This window comes from Artibeus jamaicensis, unplaced genomic scaffold, assembly GCF_021234435.1.
Source record: "Artibeus jamaicensis isolate MK-2021 breed Jamaican fruit bat unplaced genomic scaffold, CSHL_Jam_final contig_465, whole genome shotgun sequence".
NCBI lineage: Eukaryota > Metazoa > Chordata > Mammalia > Chiroptera > Phyllostomidae > Artibeus > Artibeus jamaicensis.
This window is the reverse complement of record NW_026521843.1, coordinates 26,743,170-26,763,539: the sequence shown is the minus strand read 5'-3', so window position 1 is coordinate 26,763,539 and position 20,370 is coordinate 26,743,170. Positions and strand designations below refer to the sequence as shown.

At 48.4% G+C, this 20,370-nt stretch overlaps 1 protein-coding gene across 1 annotated transcript; it reads left to right on the top strand.

Moving 5' to 3' along the window:
* Nucleotides 1–10: 10 nt before the first annotated feature.
* On the top strand, nucleotides 11–20,370 carry ABCG5 (ATP binding cassette subfamily G member 5). The gene is made up of 13 exons (XM_037162077.2): nucleotides 11–259; nucleotides 876–997; nucleotides 3,895–4,031; nucleotides 4,104–4,202; nucleotides 6,448–6,580; nucleotides 7,875–8,014; nucleotides 8,963–9,092; nucleotides 9,547–9,760; nucleotides 9,839–10,044; nucleotides 11,040–11,178; nucleotides 14,492–14,677; nucleotides 18,225–18,337; nucleotides 19,142–20,370. Exons 1-13 carry the CDS (start codon nucleotides 114–116, stop codon nucleotides 19,333–19,335), a joined length of 1,959 nt encoding a protein of 652 aa, XP_037017972.2. The 5' UTR covers nucleotides 11–113; the 3' UTR covers nucleotides 19,336–20,370.

The following is a 20,370-nucleotide window of genomic DNA, read 5'->3' as shown; positions in this document are numbered from 1 at the left end:
TGGGGAGGCCTCAAGAGGAGCAGGTGGGGCGGTCTGCTGCTGTCCCCTGAGCAGAGGCTGCTCAGGGAAGGTCGGGCACCTGAAAACCCTCCTGTCTTTGCTGCCTGTTGACCATGAGTGAACTCCCACCTTTGACCCCCCTGGGGTCCTCAGGACTCCAAATAAACAAAGGCTTCCAGTGCTCCTCCGAGGAGGTTCCTCCAGCTGCATCAAAGCCTCGGCACAGCCTGGGGGTCCTCCATGTCTCCTACAGTGTCAGGTAAGGTGGGCACGGCCCAGGACGACTGCTGTCCTCACCCTTCTGCTGGCTTCTCACTAATGGGGGCCGGATACAGCCGCTTCGACCCCCCTGTGGAGTGGATCCTGGTGGAGAGAGGGGAGGGGAGGGCCCCCAGGGATAAACTAAAAACAAGGGTGAACGCCACCCCCCACCCCAGGGCTGGACCTGGGAGCAATGCCAAATGCAGCAGCTGTGCTCTGCCTCATGCCCCTGCGGCCCTTGCTCCTTCCCATGTGTCCCCCTCATGTAAGCCCTGTCTGATGTGGGCGGGGAGGCCTTGGGGACAGGGGTGCTTGCAGCACCAGGTGTTCTGAAGCCTGGTGAAAAAATGCAGGGTTAACCGAGGGAATATTGCCACCTCCCTGCAGCCAGAGAGCCGGCACTCAGAGCCGCTGCCGGGCAGGTGCTATACACGGGTGATCTTCGGTCACTGCCGACCAGGATCTACAGAGGAGGACGCTGAGGCTAAACCACCCTTAGAAACTTGTCTGGAGAAAAGTGGGGAGGGCTAGAGCTGGCCTCAGTGCTGGGGGATGAAGGTGCGGCCCCTCCCAAGAGCCCACTCTGCTGCTCCCCTCTGGGGCTTCCTTTACAGCCACCGCGCCGGGCCCTGGTGGGACATCACGTCTTGCCGGCAGCGGTGGAACAGGCAGATACTGAAAGACGTCTCCTTGTACGTGGAGAGCGGGCAGATCCTGTGCATCCTGGGGAGCTCAGGTGAGCTGGGGGGCGTGCTCTGCTTGGGCGAGGGCTCCCAAAGGGCCGTGCCTTGACTTGATCACCACTTCCAGGAAACGGGTCCGAGTTGTTACAGGAAGTCTGTGAGAAGTTTAAATTGCAACACGTTTGATATTAGAATGAAATCCAATGACAAGTCTGTGAATGGAAGGAACCTGATGTGAAATCTTTAGAAAGATCCTTGCAGAATAATAACATTGTGCCTGACCTGTAAGTTAATTCATATTTCAAAGTACGCAGAGCACTAGCACAGTGCCCGGCATATAGGGGTGCTCTGCAAACTCGATTTCCCTAATCTGTACTCTGCCTGGAGGTGGGAAAAGGAATATAAAAAGCACCAAGATGCCCATTTATTCCTTGTACTCATCGGTCTTTTAAAATCATGATATATTTCAAACATACCAGCAAAAATAGAAAATGAAAGAATGTTCATGTGTTAACATCTGGTTTTATAAATCTTATTTTTAAAACATTTTATTTATTTATTTATTTATTTATCCCACAACCCAAGCCATGCGTCCCAATGGGGAATCAAACCAGCAACCCTTGAGTTCACAGTCTGATGCCTGGCTGTGCAACCAGCCAGGCAAGGCTTTATAAATCTTAACAACATGCCATGTTTACTTCAGATCCTTTTTTTAAGGAATTAAATATTACGGATTCCAGTGAGGCTAGGTGCCCACTTCCCAGCACATCCTTCTTCTTTTCACGGTCACTACACTGGAGGCGAAATCCAGTGCCCGTCCCCATCCCTGCATCAGCCAGTCCTCGTCTGGGGAGGGTGAGGCCTCCAGAGAGGCAGCTCCCTGCGGCCCTGCGAGGGTCACCACCGGGAATCCTCAGGGGCTGCAGGCAGGCAGGTGCACCGGCCCCGAGAGGAGACCCGTGGGACACACCACGGTGTCCATGACACCATATCATCCTGCACACTTCAACGTTGACAGATGCTGAGGTGCTGGCTTCGCAGAGGAGCCACTTGACTGAGTTCTTGTTTGCAAGTTGTTGGCGTGTCCTGACTCTCCACTTGCATTACTCCCTTGAACAGAGATGGTAGTGGAAGTCCGTGGTTATGACCGGTCAGCTTCTAAGCCCGAGGGGTAAATCCAATCCACGGCCACTCCCCTGCTGCAGGGGGTGGGGGGTGGGGGAGTGGCGGGGGGAAGCGATGGTGATGGCAGTGTCTAAATTACATGAAAAGGAATTCACTGACTAACACTTCCAATTTCCCCAGATTTCCTGTCTGTTCCTAGTCCCGATTTTTTAACCATGTCTCACCACATTCATGTACCCATACCAGCCAGGGTCATTCTGACTTTCACTTGAATAATTATACCATACTTGGACGGGGACAGAAGCTGAGCTATTCCTGTAATACTTTGTCACTTGCTGCCTTCATGGTGTAGGGTAAAAACGGTGGCTTGTAGCACACCTCGAGGACCGAACCCACCTTCTCAGATGTGTGTCCTGCCAGCCGGTGTCACGCTTTGAGCACACCTCTGCAGGACAGTGCCGGGGGTTCCCGGTCTGGGGTCCGGGGCTCACGGGCTCGTTTCTGATGACACCTCATTATGGTTTGCTGACAACGTCCATCCTTTCACACTGAACGTGAGTTCACAGTAGACTGCAAGTTCTACGAGACTGGCCGCCCCCCACCCCTCTCCACTCTATCTTCCACAACCAGAACAGGGCTGGCCACACAGTAAGTGCTTAATCAATTTTTGTTGCATCAATAAGTAAGCCAATAAACCACTTTTATAAATCCCCCTTAGTGTTTTATAAAATGACGTGACTTTATCAGTGTCTTATCTAAAGCAGAATAGCAATGCAGCATAGCAATAAATCAAATGTTTATTAGGGAGGAAAAAGATGACTTTGGTGTTCAAACTCTCACTAAAGAATGGGCCAGTACAAGCTGGCCTAGGGTCGTCCAATAGTCTAGGGGAAGATAACTAACTTTATTGGGCTCATTATTTGCTATCGGTTAGGACCTAGACTCTGTGCTGCATGTCCCCTTGCAGAAGCCTAGTTACAAATGATTTCTGTCCTTTTAGGCAAGATAACCTCAAAGGTCATGTGTGGTTTTGTTGCCCTGTATGGCATTAACCACTTTTGTTTCTTTTTCCCCATTTTAAATGTAGCAAAATACACATAATGACAAGTTTACTATTTTAATCATTTCAAAAAAATTTTTTAAATTTATTTTTAGAGAGGGGGAAGGGATGGAGAAAAAAAGAGAAATATAAATGTGTGGTTGCCTCTCACATACCCCCCAACTGGGGACCTGGACTCCAGTCCAGCTGGTTTTACAAAAGGGCTCTCGAAGCTAGAGTTTTTCAAATTCTGATATGCATGGAAATTACCCAGGGATCACGTGAAAAAGCAGACTCTGATTCTGTGGCTGTGGGCAGGGGCCTGAGACTCAGCACTTCTAACAAGCTCTCAGGGGATGCCGCCGGTCCCCAGACCACACCTGCTTGGCAGGGTTCTAGGCCGTGTCCCTACTTTCAGGAACCACCAGACCACCCCAGGGGACCCCAGAAAAATTCAGATGTCTGGGACCAGATGTTTCTGGGAGCCCTGATTTCCCTGTTATTTTGAGCTTATATTGTCTTTTTCAAGGGGAAACAGCTTTAAAGCAAATAAAGAGGCAAAGTCCCTCTGGTACCCACAGAATGAGAGAAATGACTTGTGCGTCCTTTTACTCAAGGGAAAAGCAGGAAAGACTCATTCCTGCCAGAAGCGTTTGACCCACGAGGCTGAAGAGAAAACTCGTCAGGGCTGGACCCAGGCAGGACTGGTCCACCGAGGGTCTTGGGAAGTTCCTGAGATGCCTCATGGAGGGACTTCTACCAGGGCCTTCTCTCCTTGCCCATCAGGCTCAGGGAAAACCACACTGCTGGATGCCATGTCCGGGAGGCTGCGGCGCACGGGGACCTTGCTCGGGGAGGTGTTTGTGAACGGCCAGGCGCTGCGCAGGGACCAGTTCCAGGACTGCTTCTCCTATGTCCTGCAGGTGGGCATGTCCCTGGCCCCAGCCCGCTGCAGCCAGGGGCCGGGGAGACGCTGATGCCTCCTTCTTCCGCAGAGCGACACTCTGCTGAGCAGCCTCACCGTGCGCGAGACGCTGCGCTACACAGCGCAGCTGGCCATCCGCGGTGGCTCCCGGGCCTTCATTGAGAAGAAGGTGCGTACGGCCTGTCCTCACAGTGGCCTGGGCTTGGGGCCGGGGTTTCCAGGCCCCCGAGCAGGGGCACCCAAGGGCGCAACCCCAGTGGCTTCGCACCCACTATTCCCTCTATTGCCCATTTCTTCCCTTTACTCTTCACTGTTTTGAGTCTAGACCCGAACTGTCTGGTGTTGCAGCAACTAGTCATGCCTGGCCTTGAGCACTTGAAAAGTGATTAGTCCTGATGTGCTGTGAGTGTACAATACACACAGGATTTTAAAAACTGTGAGAAACAGAATGTGAAATATCTCGATAATTTAAAAATATTGATTATAGTTTGAAACAATGTTTGGCTGTACTGGGTTAAAGTATATTACAAAAATTAATTTCACCTGCTTCTTTTTACTTGCTAAAATGTGGCTGGTAAGCTCATTGAAATTCTGCACGTGGCTTGCATTGTATCTCTCGCGGATGCTGCTGTCCTGGGAGCTCTGGGTTTGAATAGATACAGTTCAGTTCCCCACTGGGCTTCGCCCTGCTGTCCGTTCTGTTGAGACTTTTCTCACCCGTCTTCAAGGCATCTTGAATGTGCCTCATCCAGCCGGATTAAGGTAATGAAGGAAGGAACTATTGGATTGTCACCTCTTTCCCCATCTTTATCTGTTTTTTTTTAAATGCACCCAGTTTGGAAATAGCCCCAGGGACCTCGCCTGAAAACATTTCTGAAGGCCTGGACCGGAGTGCTCAGGGAACAGAGGACAGACAGATGTGCTGTGCAAAGCAGGCCCAGTTCCCTGGGAGATGGGCCCCCAGAGCCCCCAGAGGAGGCCAGCGACACTTGCCCCAGAGGCCTTACTGCCCTGAGGCTCAGCCAGGCTCCTGCTGGGCCCCGAGGCCGGCCTTTCTTAGTGCCACTGAGGCTCCTAGGGAATCCTCCATCTCAGCTGAGAGGGCAGCAAATTACCCGGTCTTTATTAGGCATAGCTGAGCCTGTCCGCAGGGACTTGCTCATCATGTCCCTGCACTGGACTCTCAGGCAGGGCTTGGAGGGTGGAACTAGTTCTTTCTGGGGGTCCCAGTCGGTTGTACAGTATAGCTTTCACTACAGGCACATGTTCACAAGGGCCCCAGCACTCAAGGGGGCATCGTCCTCTCAAAAGCAATGCCTAGATGTGTCTCCTCTTTTGGTCAAAGCTCCATCTATGCTGTCGATGCACCCCGTGTCCTGTGGGACACTGCTCCCCAAATCACTCCCTTTTACTCCGATCTAGTTACTCTTGTTATTTTTTTTATGCAGTGCTTTTATTTTTCATTATAAAAGTAACATAATCTCCTTAGAGGTATGTGAGAACACAACTCATTAGCATATAGCTCACTGTTCTCAGTCCCTTTCTCTGATTGGCCCGGGCCTTCTGTCGCTAGGGGTAAACTGCAGAGGGATTTACTGAGGAAGGAAAGAAGGAGAAGAGGAAAAGACCAGCCTTCTTGGTTAGAGAGGGAGTCAGGGATTTTCCTAGGTACCGTTGTGGGGAGTCGAGAATGAGGAGTAAGGGGAGTTAAGGGAGCTGCAGGGTACAAGCAGAGTGAAGAGAATCGGGGGGAGAAGAAATTTTAAGAAGTATGTCTGCAGGTTATAGACCAGGTCCCCTTTGAAGCCCTTAAAGAGATTCAAGTAAAGTTTGGCATTACTTTTCATTACTTTTGGTAGTTAGATTCTATTTCTTTGATGCAAAACCACCCTGAAATTGGACCATAGGGGACTCTGGGACTTATTTGGGTTACATAAGGGAAATCAGTTTTATTTAAAAACAAATTGGATTTTTTAAACATATAAAACATGTATCCTAATAAAGTTTCAAAAAAACCAAACATTAAAAAAAAAACAAGCTGTTTTGTAACCATGACTTTGGGGGATTTTTTCTGTATGTGTTGAACTGAAAATAGGAGTCCAGTGAAGTCTCCACTGTTTCCTGGAGAATTTCTCGGAAGCAAATGTAAGCACTTTTTGTTGCTCTAAGAACTTTTAAAAACAATTCACATTATTTATTTTAGTCAGCGGCGTGTATCATGTTGTGATTGAAATCAAGCTGGATTTCGTTGCATGCAATAGGCGTGCTCTGCCCAGGCTGTAGTGCGTCTGAAGGGGCCCCAGCCCCCACGGGAGGTGTGTCGCCGTGTCGCCTCTCCTGCGCCCCCCTCAGGTTGTGCGCTGGAACCGCAGCCCTGCGGTTAGCAGCCCCCCCCGGATTTCTGACTCCCACAGGTGGAGGCGGTCATGGCGGAGCTGAGTCTGAGGCACGTGGCAGACCGACTGATCGGCGACTGCAGCTTTGGGGGAATTTCCAGTGGTGAGCGGCGCCGCGTCTCCATCGCAGCCCAGCTCCTGCAGGATCCCAGTAAGTGGCACCCAGAAGGGCCTCTAGCTGCCACCTGGGCATCTCCCACGTGGCTGCAGGTACAACAGGCCCTTTCTTCAGCCTCCATTTGGAAAGAGGTTTTCACTGAGGTTTTCAAACTGCAGACCCAGCTTTCTTGAAAGTACTATGGAGTTCCAGAATACTCTTTCATCATCCAAGTACCAAATGACTCTTGGACTCAGGAGTGCTCATTTGTGTTTTAAAATTCGGGTCTTCCATGAACGGGCCCTTCCTGGGCATCCTCACCTCGCACAGGAGTGCAACCACTGTGGAGAGCCATGAGCTTTGGTGTGACTAGAAGTATTTATGAAATGGCAGGAATTAAAATAGGACTTTGAAAAGTCCTACTGGAGAGTGATCAGGTAGAGGGGAGGGGCTGTCAAGATGGGCAGCCTGTCACCTGGCTCCCCTGCCTGGTTTGCTCATCCTCCCCACCACCTGGGGAAACCTCACCATTCTATGCACCTGGAAGAGGACAGCTTGCCCCTGGACACTTTTTCACACTGGGGGGAGAACAAGACTGCCCACTCTTCAGGTGGTGCTACGTCACTAGAAGGCAAGTAAGAGAGGTGCTCTTAAGAGTGCTTGCCACTTTTATGGTAGAAAGAAACTATAGTTAACTCCTCTAAAAAACCCAATTTCATGGGTTCTGTTTTTTTGCAGTGCCAAAGACCTTATTGATGTTTGAAAGTGCTAGCCATGAAGTGCGGTAGTATCTTTTTAACTAGCCTCTTTTCAGCCTTTTAAAGATTTTATTTATTTGTTTTTAGAGAGAGGGTAAGGGAGGGAGAAAGAGAGGAAGAGCAACATTGATTTGAGAGAGAAACGTCAATTGGTGGTTCCTTGCACGCTCCCCGAGTGGGAATTGAACTGATGACCCCTAGCCTTCCTGGAGGGTGCCCAACCCACTGAGCCACCGTAGTCAGGGCCTCGGCCCTTTAAAATAACATGGTGCCAGCCCTTGTTTTCTCAGGCTCATCTGGATAGAGCCCAAGGGGTCCATTATACCATGTGAGAGGCCGGATCTGGCTTCTGCCTTGTTCTGTCAAGGTTTACACCTGAAATCTGCTCTAGAGCTGGGATTTGGGTCCTCTCAGGTCAGTTATTTCTCCAGGGCTCGGGCAGAAAGGCAGTTTACAGGTAGGTGCTTTCTCACTATGCACTGTTTAGATGGGGTAAAACAGCTCAAGTTAGGAACTATTCAAAATTCTGAGTTTAGATCACAGAGTCAGGCTGGGCAGGGACTCTGAATCTGCCCCTCCTTTGCCGACAGCGGTCATGCTGTTTGATGAGCCAACGACGGGCCTGGACTGCATGACTGCCAATCAGATCGTCGTCCTCCTGGCAGGGCTGGCTCGCAGGGACCGCATCGTGATCCTCACCATCCACCAGCCCCGCTCTGAGCTCTTCCAGGTGAGGCGGCGGGGGGGGGGGTGTCTTCTGTTCCTGCTTAGTTTGTCAGGGGTGGTTTGTGTGTGTGTTGAGCTGAGGATCATGGGTAGAGATTAGTTAGCACCGGCCAACTGGAGTGCTCTGAGCCAATAGCTCCTGATATGGGAAGGGTGAAGGATGGAAGCTCACTTCCTTCAGCACCTGACACTTACCAAATAGCTTCTATGCACCAGGTCATTGACCCACGCAGTCCTGCGAGGTACATATCAATAGTTCCACTTTACAGAGAAGAGTGAGACTTAGAAGTGTTACAAAACTGAGCCACAATCACACAGCAAAGAAGCTGGAATTGGAAGTCCAGTTGGCTTTAAAGACTGTGCTTTCCCACTAACCCATATAGTTTTCCTCCAAAATTCTCTCTTTGTCCTCCCAGGAACCTTTTAGGGAGCTATTATTTGCTTTTTATAGACAACGATCTGAGATTTTAAAAAAATTGTGCCAGGGACCTACTCACTCAGGGGCAGGGCCGGGACGCATGCCCAGGCCCACCGGTCAGCTCAGCTCTCCTCTACCCCACAGAGATGCGGGCACAGGCTGGATGCTCAGCAGCGGCCCGCGCTGAAAACAATAGGTGCATTTTGAGTGTCTCCAAAGGATGCAGTAAGAATACCAATGCTGTATGAACTACTAATGAAATATAATGAAAAGACTGGCTGCGTGGAAAGTTTTTTCTATAAGAATGCGATGACTTTAAAAAGAATTCTTTATTGATTTGAGAGAGAGAGAGACAGACAGACAGGCAGACACTGATTTGTTCCACTTATTCCTGCATTCATTGCTTGCCCTGACTGGAGATCGAACCTACAACCTTGGTATATCAGGATGATGCTCTAACCAGCTGAGCTACCCTGCCAGGGCCTAGGATGTGGTGACTTGGTTACACACTAATACCATCTGTTGCCCAATCAGCTCTTTGACAAAATCGCCATCCTGAGCTTCGGAGAGCTGGTTTTCTGTGGGACACCGGTGGAAATGCTTGAGTTCTTCAGTGGCTGCGGCTACCCTTGTCCTGAACATTCAAACCCTTTTGATTTTTATAGTAAGTTTTTCATTCACATTTCCCACCATCCTAATTGTTTTTTGAACTTGATTATCTCAGATTTCTGCCTGGATGGCACCAGGGTTTTGTTTTTGCTTTTGTTTTGATGTTTTTAATCCTCAAATTAATTTGGCTGGGTCAGTTAATTTGCCATAACCTATCAGAATGAGGTGGGGGATCTCTTTTACATTGAGGCATGCCTCCTTCGTCAGAAGAAAATTAGCAGAGCTTTGGAATTCTCCCATACAGCTTCAGTGGGATCCTCACGGCCCTGGTGCTAGCTTAAAAATATTCTCATCTTATAGGTGGACGTTCAGAACAGGTATTATTCTGGTGGGATGAGGCATCACAGCTAGTACTCCTAAACCAGTGATGAAACATAAACATTATTAGTCATTGTGTATTTATGTGCCTTTAAAACCCATGGGTCACCTCTTTGGGGAAAACACTTTAGTGGACCTGACATCAGTGGACACCCAAAGCAGAGAACGGGAAGTGGAAACCTACAGAAGAGTCCAGATGATTGAGTCTGCCTACAAAGAATCAGCAATTTATCACAGGACCTTGGAGCGCATTGAAAGAACAAAACACCTGAAAACGTTACCAATGGTTCCTTTCAAAACCAAGGACTCCCCTGGAACTCTTCCTAAACTGTTCATTCTCTTGAGGTAAGAGACCCACCGCATCTTAGGGGCTGAGACATCCGTCCATGAAAGAAAAGGAATTAAAACGGTGTTGTCTTTCAGGAGAGTGACGAGAAACTTAATGAGAAATAAGCTGGCAGTGATTATGCGTCTGGTTCAGAATCTGATCATGGGTCTGTTCGTCATTTTCTTCCTCCTACGGATCCAGAACGATGTGCTAAAAGGGGCTGTCCAGGACCGCGTGGGTGTCCTGTACCAGTTTGTGGGGTCCATGCCCTACACAGGCATGCTCAACGCGCTGAATCTGTGTGAGTGCCGTGCCGGAACGTGTGGGGGCTCCTCTCCCCGGATACCTCCCCTCTCTAGCCGTCACCTCGCAAGACTCCACCATTACTAGTCTTTGAGCTCAACCTAGATTCTGTCTCTGGGGAGAGGTAACTCCTGACCTGCTAACCCCTGGGGTGAATGAACTCATCAGTGGATCTCTCTGAGGGCCTCTAAGGCCCCAGGGAAACATGAAGTTATACGGTGCCGACGGGCAGGATTTGGAGAAGTTTATCAAAGATTAGCCCTGGGATCCAGCTTGGCCATTAGGGTGTGCAGTCCAGGGGGCCCACATACCTGGGCAACTTAGCATCGTTACATTCTTTTTTTGAAAAATATTTTATTTATTTTTAGAGAGAGGGCAAGGGAGGAAGAGAGAGAGAAACAACAACGTGTGGTTGCCTGTCACGTGCCCCCTACTGGGGACCTGGCCTGAAACCCAGGCATATGCTTTGACTGGGAATCAAACCAGCGACCCTTTGGTTCGCAGGCCGGCAATCAACCCACTGAGCCACACCAGCCAGGGCATCACTGTTACATTCTTTTTGGAGCCTATTTTAGTATAGCCAGAACCTCACTGTCAAACTCAGTGGGAGGCCAGAAGCAATACCTAGCTAGCTGCCTGATGTTCAGTACCAAGACCCTGCACAAGAGGAGGATAAAGTGGCTCATATCACTCATTTGTGTCCCTTTTGCCTGCACATTCTTGAATTGGTGACACCCTTCCTCCCCACATTAGGGAGAAGGAAATAAATTATGACAGTGTTTGCAACCGTATTGTAATTCAGATAGAGTGCAGTTTCTGGGGTGGGGGGCAGTCACTCTCCAGAGCGCAGGTTCCCTCCTTCGATAATTTGAGAGCCCCAGCTGGTCCTCACCGCCCAGCTCCGGTAACAGACCTCCGGTTCAGCTGGGGCCAGCCCGCTCCCTCCCGGCAGTATGGTGACCCACTGTTCCGCCACCTGCCTTGTGTGCCCAGTTCCTGAGCTGCGAGCTGTCAGCGACCAGGAGAGCCAGGACGGCCTGTACCAGAAGTGGCAGATGCTGCTGGCCTACGCGCTGCACGCCCTGCCCTTCAGCGTCATCGCCACCGTGGTTTTCAGCAGCGTGTCCTACTGGTAAGGGGGTGACTGCGGGTGTTCGGTCCTCTGGGCCAGGCCTCCCGCGTGGTCCCAGACATGGGGGCACTCAAAGGGGGAGAGCTCCAGGGCAGAGAGCCACCAGGTTCTTTGTATTTCTCCTGCGTCAGCACTCCTGCTTAGTGGAAGTAGAAATGTGCTGGATCGCAGGTGGAGTCGGGGCTCCCACTGCAGCAAGGACGGCCCGCCCAGCGTGAAGGCTTTCTAAAATCTGTACCTGCCACATTCCAAACACGTCTGGCCCTGAAGTGTTGCAGATAATGGGTTACAGTCATAAACAAATCTCCAAATGACTTTAATGCAAGAAGGTTTAAGATTAGTATTATAAGGAAGCACAGAGAGTCTGCTAAGGAAAATAATAGTAATAGCTAACACATGCTGAGCACTTGCTTTATGTTGGGCACTAAGAGCTTTAAATATACTAATTCGTATAATCCTTATAGCCATTCTATACAGGTGATATTATAACTTGCTTGTTTGTTGGCAAGGAAACTGAGGCACAGATGGAATGAGTGGCCTTCCCCATCTCACATCCATTACCCTGAGTTAATCACAAGTGAGGCCAAGAGTCTGCTTGGTTGGTGGGGGGAGAGGGACTCTTGGAGGCTTATGGAGGAGAACCTGAGAGCCAGCAGCATTTCAACAGGGAAAAGGGAACGAGGACATTCCAGGGGAAGGAGCAGCAGGGACATAGGTGGAGGCAAAATCGCAGAAGACCTTTCCAGAGACCAGTTTCAGTCTCGCTGTGGGGAATGAAGTGTTGCGGGGAGCAGTGGAAAGCATGTCGGCCAGCCTTGGAGCCCAGTGGGGGAGGCGCTGAATGTCAGGTGAAGGGGCTGAAGTGGGTTTGATAATGGGACATGGGAGAGGATTTGGCACCGGTCTGCGTGGGACTTGAGGGTGAGGCACTGGCCGGCCCCATGAGGAGCCCTGGCCACAGGCAGAGGCCCTAAAGAGAGAGCAGCAGTGGTAACAGAAAGGAGGGGTCACTTTGAGAAGCTGGGAAAATGAAGTTGAATGTTTGTTGTGGGTAAAGAAAGTCATGGATGATGCCTGAGTTTCCAGCCTGAGGGAATGGGGGAGGGGCAGCATCCTTATCAAGTCTTCGGGGAAAGAATGGATTTGGCTCTGAACACATTACACCTGGGGGGCCACGCGACCCCCACCTGGAGATGCCAGTCTGAGGTTTGGGTGACGGCCTGGAGGAAAGACAAAGTAAGAGCAGTAAGAGAACAGGGCTGGGAATGGATCCTGGAGGAGGGGGTGTCGGAAAGGGAGGGAGCAAAGCAGGCTGCGTGCGACGTCTTAAAAGGCACGTGCAGAGGGCGGGAAGAGGAAAGCAATCCCATGACAGAGGCAAAGGGGGTGGTCAGGCAGGTGGGAGGAGAAGCAGGGCCGAGCGAGCAGCACCAGAGGAGCCGAGGGAGGAGAGAGTCCAGGGAGGCGTTGTGGAGGTTCGAGGAGGTGAGGCATACGATCAGGAGGCCATTGGTGCGCTTCAGTAACTAAAAATAAAACAAGAAACGGGTGTCAGTGGAGTGGTGGGGGTGCGAGTCAGGCTCACAAGGGGACAGAGTGCGATGGAGGAAGCAGATGCTGTTGGAGGAGCTTGGGGTACAGGGTAGGAGGAAGGGGGTCAGCAGCTTAGCCGGCTGTCAGGCTCAGGAATGCCTGCTTCCGGATACGGTGAATGAGACCAGCAGGATGAAGGCATTCGCTGGAGACAAGGTGAAATTATTGAAAAACTGGATCATTCACAGCTGCAGTTTACAGAGGAGACCAAGGTAAGGACAGGGGAATCAGGAAAACATGGGATCAAGGTAGGGAGTGTCAGGGTTGGCAAAGTGTGGGGCCCGGGGAAGAGAGAAGTAGGGAATGGGAGGTGAATCCAACTGCTGAGCACTGGGGAGAGAGTTTGAAACTGGGGGGAGGGGGTGACTTAAAGCAATTGTTTACATTAGCCACAGTGGGACCTGCCCAATAAGAAATGAGGAAACATTAGGGGTGCGTCTGGAGTCAGCTGAGACAAAGTGACAGCAGGAGTCCAATTAGTATAGCGTGACACCTTATTTCACACACCTTGAGGTGCTTAACCGAGACAGCAAGGGTCCCCAGGTGTGGAGATTGGTAAGGCAAAGGTCAGCAGAAGGGGACAAGGACTGGAACATGGAAGGCAGGAGGGAAGCCATGATTAGAGGGGGCATTTTCAGAATCTGAAATCTTGGAAGTGGAACCGTTTTTAGTAACATTTAAGTCCAAGACATGGTGTGTGACCAAGATTAGGGGGATGAGACCCCTGGAATCCATCAGCTTACCCCATTAGGAGTCATTGAAGTTGATGTTTCATCAAGAAGGTCAAAGACCTTCAGGTTAATGATAGTGGATAGGAGTGGACAGAATGCCCCTGGTCCAGGTGCTATAAAACCATCAAAGGTGAGGGAATGTTTTAAAAGTCACAGAGGATTGCAGTAGATAAGAGAATCAACAGTCTCAGCAAACGTCATGATTTGTGAAAGAGGAAAGGCGTATGGCCTTGAAGAGTGGTGGTGGAGGGGGTGGATCTAAGACACGCCAACTCCTTTTCCTAACCCTGCAAACGGAAGAAAGAGCAGCCTGTCTAATGGTTGTTGAGGATACTAGCACTGGGGAAATGCTATTTGGCTGAAGTAATATAGGAGTTAAGGGGCATGGATTTAGGGTAGTCCATTTACAAGAAAATGAGGGTCCAACTGATGGAAAGGGTTGGAGAACAAAAAGCAAGAATGGAATGGGGTAGGCCTGGGAGGGCTGATCCGATGGGAGGTGGAGGCAGTGCAGTGTTCCCGAGCTATCCATAACCCCACATAAGGCGGGTGAGATTCAGGGAGCGGGTGCTGAGAGGCAGGTGGGGTGAGCCCCGCTAGCCTTAGAGGGTAGTAGGCTAGCTCAGGTAGGAGCAGCGCTAGCTAGGCAGAGCATGTCGTTTATGGAGAGGCCTGGTGAGTTCAACAACCCTATGCATTGCAGTTAGTTGTACTGTTGTTTGAACACGAGTATTTTCCTATGAGAGCTGAAGGAGCTGTAAGAGGGAAAAGGTGACTCACACTGACCTGGAGCCAACAGAAGCAACTGGTGGTAATAAATGGTCTCAAACGCTGGCTCTGTGCCCAAAAGGCCTTGCAAAGGGGGTGTGACTTGTCCTGCAAACCCTTCCCCTCCACTAACCATCATGGACTCATTCTTAGAAGGCAAATGTGGTATTTTTCTTAAATGATAACCTTGGAGAGAAACTAAAAACCTTCTGTATTTTTAGGACTCTGGGCTTATACCCCGAGGTGGCCAGATTTGGATACTTCTCTGCTGCTCTCCTGGCCCCCCACATAATTGGTGAATTCCTAACTCTCATGCTGCTTGGAATGGTCCAAGACCCAAATGTGGTCAACAGCGTGGTGGCTCTGCTCTGCATTGCTGGGGTGCTCGTGGGATCTGGATTCGTGAGGTAGGTTACGATGAGGCGAAGCATTTAGATTGGTGTGATTTGTTAAGATCACCGGATGCCGGCTGTTATTACGGAGTTCCAGAGGAGAGCTATGTGATACTAGTTTAAAAGTGGCACCTTATAATCTGGGTGCTTGCTAATCGTCATTGCTCAGATCTGAGGCTGTTCACCATTTGTTCAATAAAATGTCTTCATGCTGAGAACTGGGAAATGGCCTTTTAGGCATGTTATCAATATGATCACAAGTAATAAGCCATTGTACTAATAGGAGGAAAACCAGCTCAGAAAAAACCCACAGCCGGTAGTACAAGGTGCAGGACACGAGTTTAGTTCATTTCGGCGCCGCCCTGGTGGCTCTCGGTCCCAGCCCGTCCTCACTCACATTTAGGTGTTAGAGTAGTCAGATAAGAAAGCATCCCCAGCATGAAAGATGCTCCAGAAGGTGGCAGAACTAGAGATACACAACAAATGTGAACAGTGATTAGCTCTCGGTGATATCTTTTTATTTCTTTCCTCATATTTTCCTATATTTTGTGAATTTTCTATCATGGACAGGTATCATTTTGTATGATACCAAGGAACAGATGAAAAGAAGTAGCATATAAATAAATAAAAAGTAGCGTATGTGATATAAAGGACCTATTCTTATATTAAAAAGGACACAAGGAGAATAATATGAAAGTGCTATGAGTACATTTTTAAAAAAGAAGTTGCAGGAAGGATGGAAAATTTTAGGGTAAAAGATCCCAGGCAGGCGGAGGGGGAGCCGGTAAGTAAACTATGGGGCCCCCAGGGAATGTGAAAGAGACGTTGGGTTTTTTACTTAAAAATCAAATAAACAAAATAGTTATTGAGCATCTAAATACTTTTATGTTTACTTATTTAACTCTCAGAGCGATCCACGCTCAGGGAGAAAACTAACGTCAGACCTGACTCAGCTCCAGCCACGTGGCTGCCTGGAGAGAGGAGACTGGGCCTGGGGTCCAGGGCTGCCTCCGCCACCTCTCGGCCAAATGGCCGTGGGCAGGCTGCTTTTCTATCTACACTAGTTTCTTCATCTATAATGTGGAGATAATGATCTTGGCTCCACTTGCCTCGAGGGATCTTGAGAAGCCAATGACATACTCCATGGGAAAACGCTTTATGAGCTGTAGCGTGTTATATAAAGGCGAGATATTATAAAAAGAAGTGAGCTGGGGTTTGATGAGTCATGAGGACTTTTTTTTTTATAATGACGCCGTTACGTTTGCCTGTGGTGCCTAAGTGGGTCATTAGCGTCTGTGAAAAATGCACAAGTCAAATCACCGACGGGCACAGCATCAAGCCAGCAGGGCACAGACCTTGGACAGCGTCTCCTCTTTCATACGTGTTTCAGTCATTACAGGTGCCAAACAATCTGGCAACATTTCATGTATTTGGTGTGTAGGAAGAGGGGAGTAATTGTCTTAGAAGAGAAGCAGTGGCCAATGTGAACAGTTGCTTTTAGGTTCTTTGCAAACTCTCAACATCCCAAGGCTTCACCTGGGTTCCACTCCCATCTTGAAACTCTGCTCTTGAAAACCACTTTCACCTCTTAGTCAGTTAGTTTCTATTTTCCCCTGAAGTCATCATCTTCCCTGGCTGACTGCCTGCAGCATCTGAGCTCTTGGCTGCCTCTTCCTTTAAACCCAATTGGAAATACCTTCACTGCTCTTTCTATTTGCAAAATCATGCAAGTTCACTGCAGGGGTGCACACCAGGCAGGAATGTATGAGGGAGACAGTCAAAGTTACCTGAAGTATCACAACTCAGAGTTAAATTTCATTGTGTATCTTGCTAGACATTTACATAAATTTTTAAATAAAAATGAAATCATACTATTGGGAAGGGGTGAAGTATGCCTGCTCTTTTCCCCACTTAACAATATAATGTGGACAATCCCATATCAATAAATTTAGACTCATGGTTCCTCTCTCTTGAGAGTACTCCAAGGGCTTCTATGATTGCCTGGTTCTCTTCCTCCGTCTTCCACTGTCTGTCATCCTATTCCAGGCCATTATCATCTCACACGAGAACTTCTGCTGTAGCCTGCTCCCTTTTTTGCTGTCCCTAATCTGCCCCTATTCTGGCCCACCCGACTTGCTGATGCCGTATTTTCTGAAAACACAGATTTCTACATGAGCTTTCTCAGGGTCCTTCAATGTCAACCTGCTGCAAGGCCCTGAAGCTGCTGGTTCCTGGCTGTCATTCCAAACTTACGTCCCTCTGCCCACACTGTCCCCACTGCCCAGGCTCTGCTCTGGCCCTTCCCAGTCTGTTCGGTCCCCTAAGGGAAGCCCTTGACCTGCCTGTGCTCACGACCTCTGTGCCTTCCTAGAGCACCTTTCCTCTTCCCTACGTCCTCCCCAGACTCCTGCCTGTCTGTCCACTTAGCAGCCTCTCAGTATGGCTAATTCCACTCTGTGCCTCAGAAAACTGCCAAGAACTGAAAGTCATGGAGTGGCGGGGGGGGGGGTGCGTCACTTGGGAATAGCTGAAACCGTAAATACTACATACGAAAATGTTACTGATATGCATTATTGGTTTTTAATTACTTTCTAGGCACCAGTCGTTTGCCACTGTACTTTTAGAGTCTAAAGGATATAAAGTCTATGTCCCCAGCTACACTGTGACTTCTTTAGGGATAGGATACGTCCTTTGAATTCCTCAAGCACTTAGATGTAGTATTTTGCAAACAGAAAGAATTTGATATAGGTTCGTTAATTGATGGAAGCTACATGGTGGACCAAGAAGTCCATCTGCAAGGTCATTATGAGGTTTCTCCTGAGACAGGCTGAAGAGGAGACTGTTCATTTTCACGGTGAATGTCTGCCTTTCCCCTTGGACGGTAGTTTAGTTCTCACTTCGTATGTGAACACCATCCAATATGTTTAATCACAAATAGCTTCCTCTAATGTAATGTGTGTTAAGTATGTTTTTCTTTTACACATATGTCAGTGGTACTTACCCAAAAAAGTAAACACCAACCCATCATCAGGGGATTGATTATTAAATTAAGTTTCTACTAGAATCAACCACCAAGCTCCCCAGCTAGCGTGCACCATTGACATAAGCCCAGCCCTGGGTGCATCAGCCCAGGAGGTGGCTGACCCAAGGTTCTCTCTCTTCCTCTCCTCTAAAACGGATAAAAAACATATCCTCAGGTAAGGATAAAAAGTGACAGAGTGCTATGCATACTGACCCTCCCTGACTTTGAAGGATGTCTGAGACATAAGTTTGGTTGCAGAAGCAGGTTAGGAAAGAGCATGAAGAGTTCATTCCCATTTATGTAAAGTCTTACAGACGCACACATCCACGCGTGTCATCAGACTGCCAGCAATAGTTACTTCTAGGCAGCGACGTTTCTCTGGACTTCTCAGGGCTGTCTGCAGCTTCTGTAGTAAGTGCCGTGTTTACAGTGAGACGGAAAGCCATGTAGATAAACACACGGGAAGGCTGGCTGTTCTCTTCGTCTGGTGGGGCTATAACCAGAGCCTACTGAATGTCATCTCTCTTTCTTTTCCTTAAGAAACACAGAAGAAATGCCCATTCCTTTGAAAATCTTCACTTATTTTACATTCCAAAAATATTGCTCTGAGATTCTTGTAGTCAATGAGTTCTATGGGCGGAATTTCACTTGTGGTAAGTATTCTACTTTGGAATGTTACTTTTATGTATTCCCCCGAGGAAGCAATTTCCTGAAATTCATTTTTTAAATAAAAGCTGTATTTTTTGTAACAAATACAATTAAAACCTTGTTTCAGGATAAAAGTCTAACATTTTCTCTGGTTTTTAAAGTGAAATTGGCAGTGGTCAAATTAGACCCCTGTCCGAGGCCAGTAGCTTAGAGCCACTCTGATGTTTTTAGGAAATGACAGCTGAGACGCACACTGGGGGGAAGCAGCCTGGGTGGAAGCAGTTTCTGCTGGGCTGGTTGAAGTGGGGTACAGCGGCTTCTTGTTCCCCAAATGCACGCAGTACAGGGCTGAGTGAAGTCACTTGTGGAAAAAGGCCATTCCCTGATCCCACAAGAGGTCAGTGAGTGCGTCATGAAGTCCTTCTGGCCATCGGGGTTCCCAGGCCATGCTGTGCTGTCAACTGAAGCACAGAGTGAAATCTAGTAGTTTTAAATATCTTTAGGCGACATCAGTAATCTTAGGATAGTTGGTGCTAAGTGATCATAAGTGATCGTGATTTTTATTGGTGCTATGGGGAGGAACACAAGTACACACTCAAAGATGGAAACCTATTTCCATCTTCATTCAAACGAAGCCAAGGCCCAGAACACTCATGGTGGCTTCATCTAATAATGATTTCGGGGCTGTCTCAAATGTCCTGAATCTTTCATGGAGAAGGGTACTTTGCACCCTCCTAAGTGGGCATTTGGTAAATACTTGCTAGTTCAGAACTAACTACGCCTCACAATGTGGATCTTTCCCCCGGCAGGCAGCTCCAATGGCTCTGTGACAGCCAACCCACTATGCGCCTTCAGGGAAGGAGCTCATTTCATTGAGAGGATCTGCCCGGGTGCAACGTCCAGATTCACAGTGGACTTCCTGATTCTGTACGCCTTCATCCCGGCTCTCCTCGTTCTGGGGATAGTTGTTTTTAAAGTGAGGGATCACCTCATTAGCAGATAGTAAAGCAAGGTGTCGTGAAAACAGAACTTCAGCTCCCAGAAGTGCGTGACTGCTGTGAACATCTGAAATCAGAATGCAGGTGTTTCTTTCTTGACAGCACACTTGAGGGTTTTTAAATCATTAAGACTCCTTTTGTGCCCTTGGATCCATGCAGGCCGTGAATGCTATTCCCAGTTGCAGGGATGTGCAGTGTTTGGAAATGGTGACTAAGCCAGTCCAAAACTGTAGATAACAATAATTCACAAGGTCATGGAGACTGTGCTATTTCTTTTCTTTGCACAGAAAAATAGGTCGATTAAAAAATTATGCTGATGTTTGACAAAGGATTCAGTAAAAAGAAAACATTTGAATAGTTACAGCCTGTAAGTAATAGAAAAGGGAGCTGTGTGTGTGATTAAAGCAAAGTATCCTCAGAACTGGGTAAGAATGCTTTCATTACCACTGAAATGCCCTTAATTCTGTGCACAAGTCCAAGTGAGGGTTCTGAGTTACCCGGTTGTGTGGAGGGGATGGTGGACAGATGCGGGATGGTGAAGACCGCTGAGACAGAGCACTCGGTGATTTGGGGGAGAACTAACATGAAAAATTGCGTGATTGGGCCGAACTGAGTGCATAGCACACCTCTAGGATTGTCTTTAAAGATTAGTTGACTGTTCTTCACTCTCCACTTAGTTTATTTACACAATGAGAAGTAAATGTTATTAGATAAAGTGACTATACCAAGAAATGACATCTTTAAGGTTAGACAGCCATTGTTTAAAGTCCATATAAAAATGCTCAGCTGACACACTTACACTCAGAAGAACAGGGTCACACACTAGGAGTTCATGTTCTCGGATTGTAAAGGGAAAGAATGCTGATAAGTACAAACACCTATGTTACATATTTTTAGGGGTCAAATGTTGTATGTAGATGGTATATAAATGGCTTATATACTAAATGACTGATTATCTTTTTGATTGATCTTAAAGTAATTCATACATAAGTCTGAAATAAAGCTGTGTCAGTGTTACCATGGTAACTCTGAGAGAGATA

Coding starts and splice junctions, on each gene's coding strand:
- ABCG5 (XM_037162077.2), top strand. CDS start 114: ATGAGTGAACTCCCACCTTTGACCCCCCTGGGGTCCTCAGGACTCCAA. Junction 11,179..14,491: donor TTCAGCAGCGTGTCCTACTG/GTAAGGGGGTGA, acceptor CTGTATTTTTAG/GACTCTGGGCTTATACCCCG. Junction 18,338..19,141: donor TGGGCGGAATTTCACTTGTG/GTAAGTATTCTA, acceptor TTCCCCCGGCAG/GCAGCTCCAATGGCTCTGTG.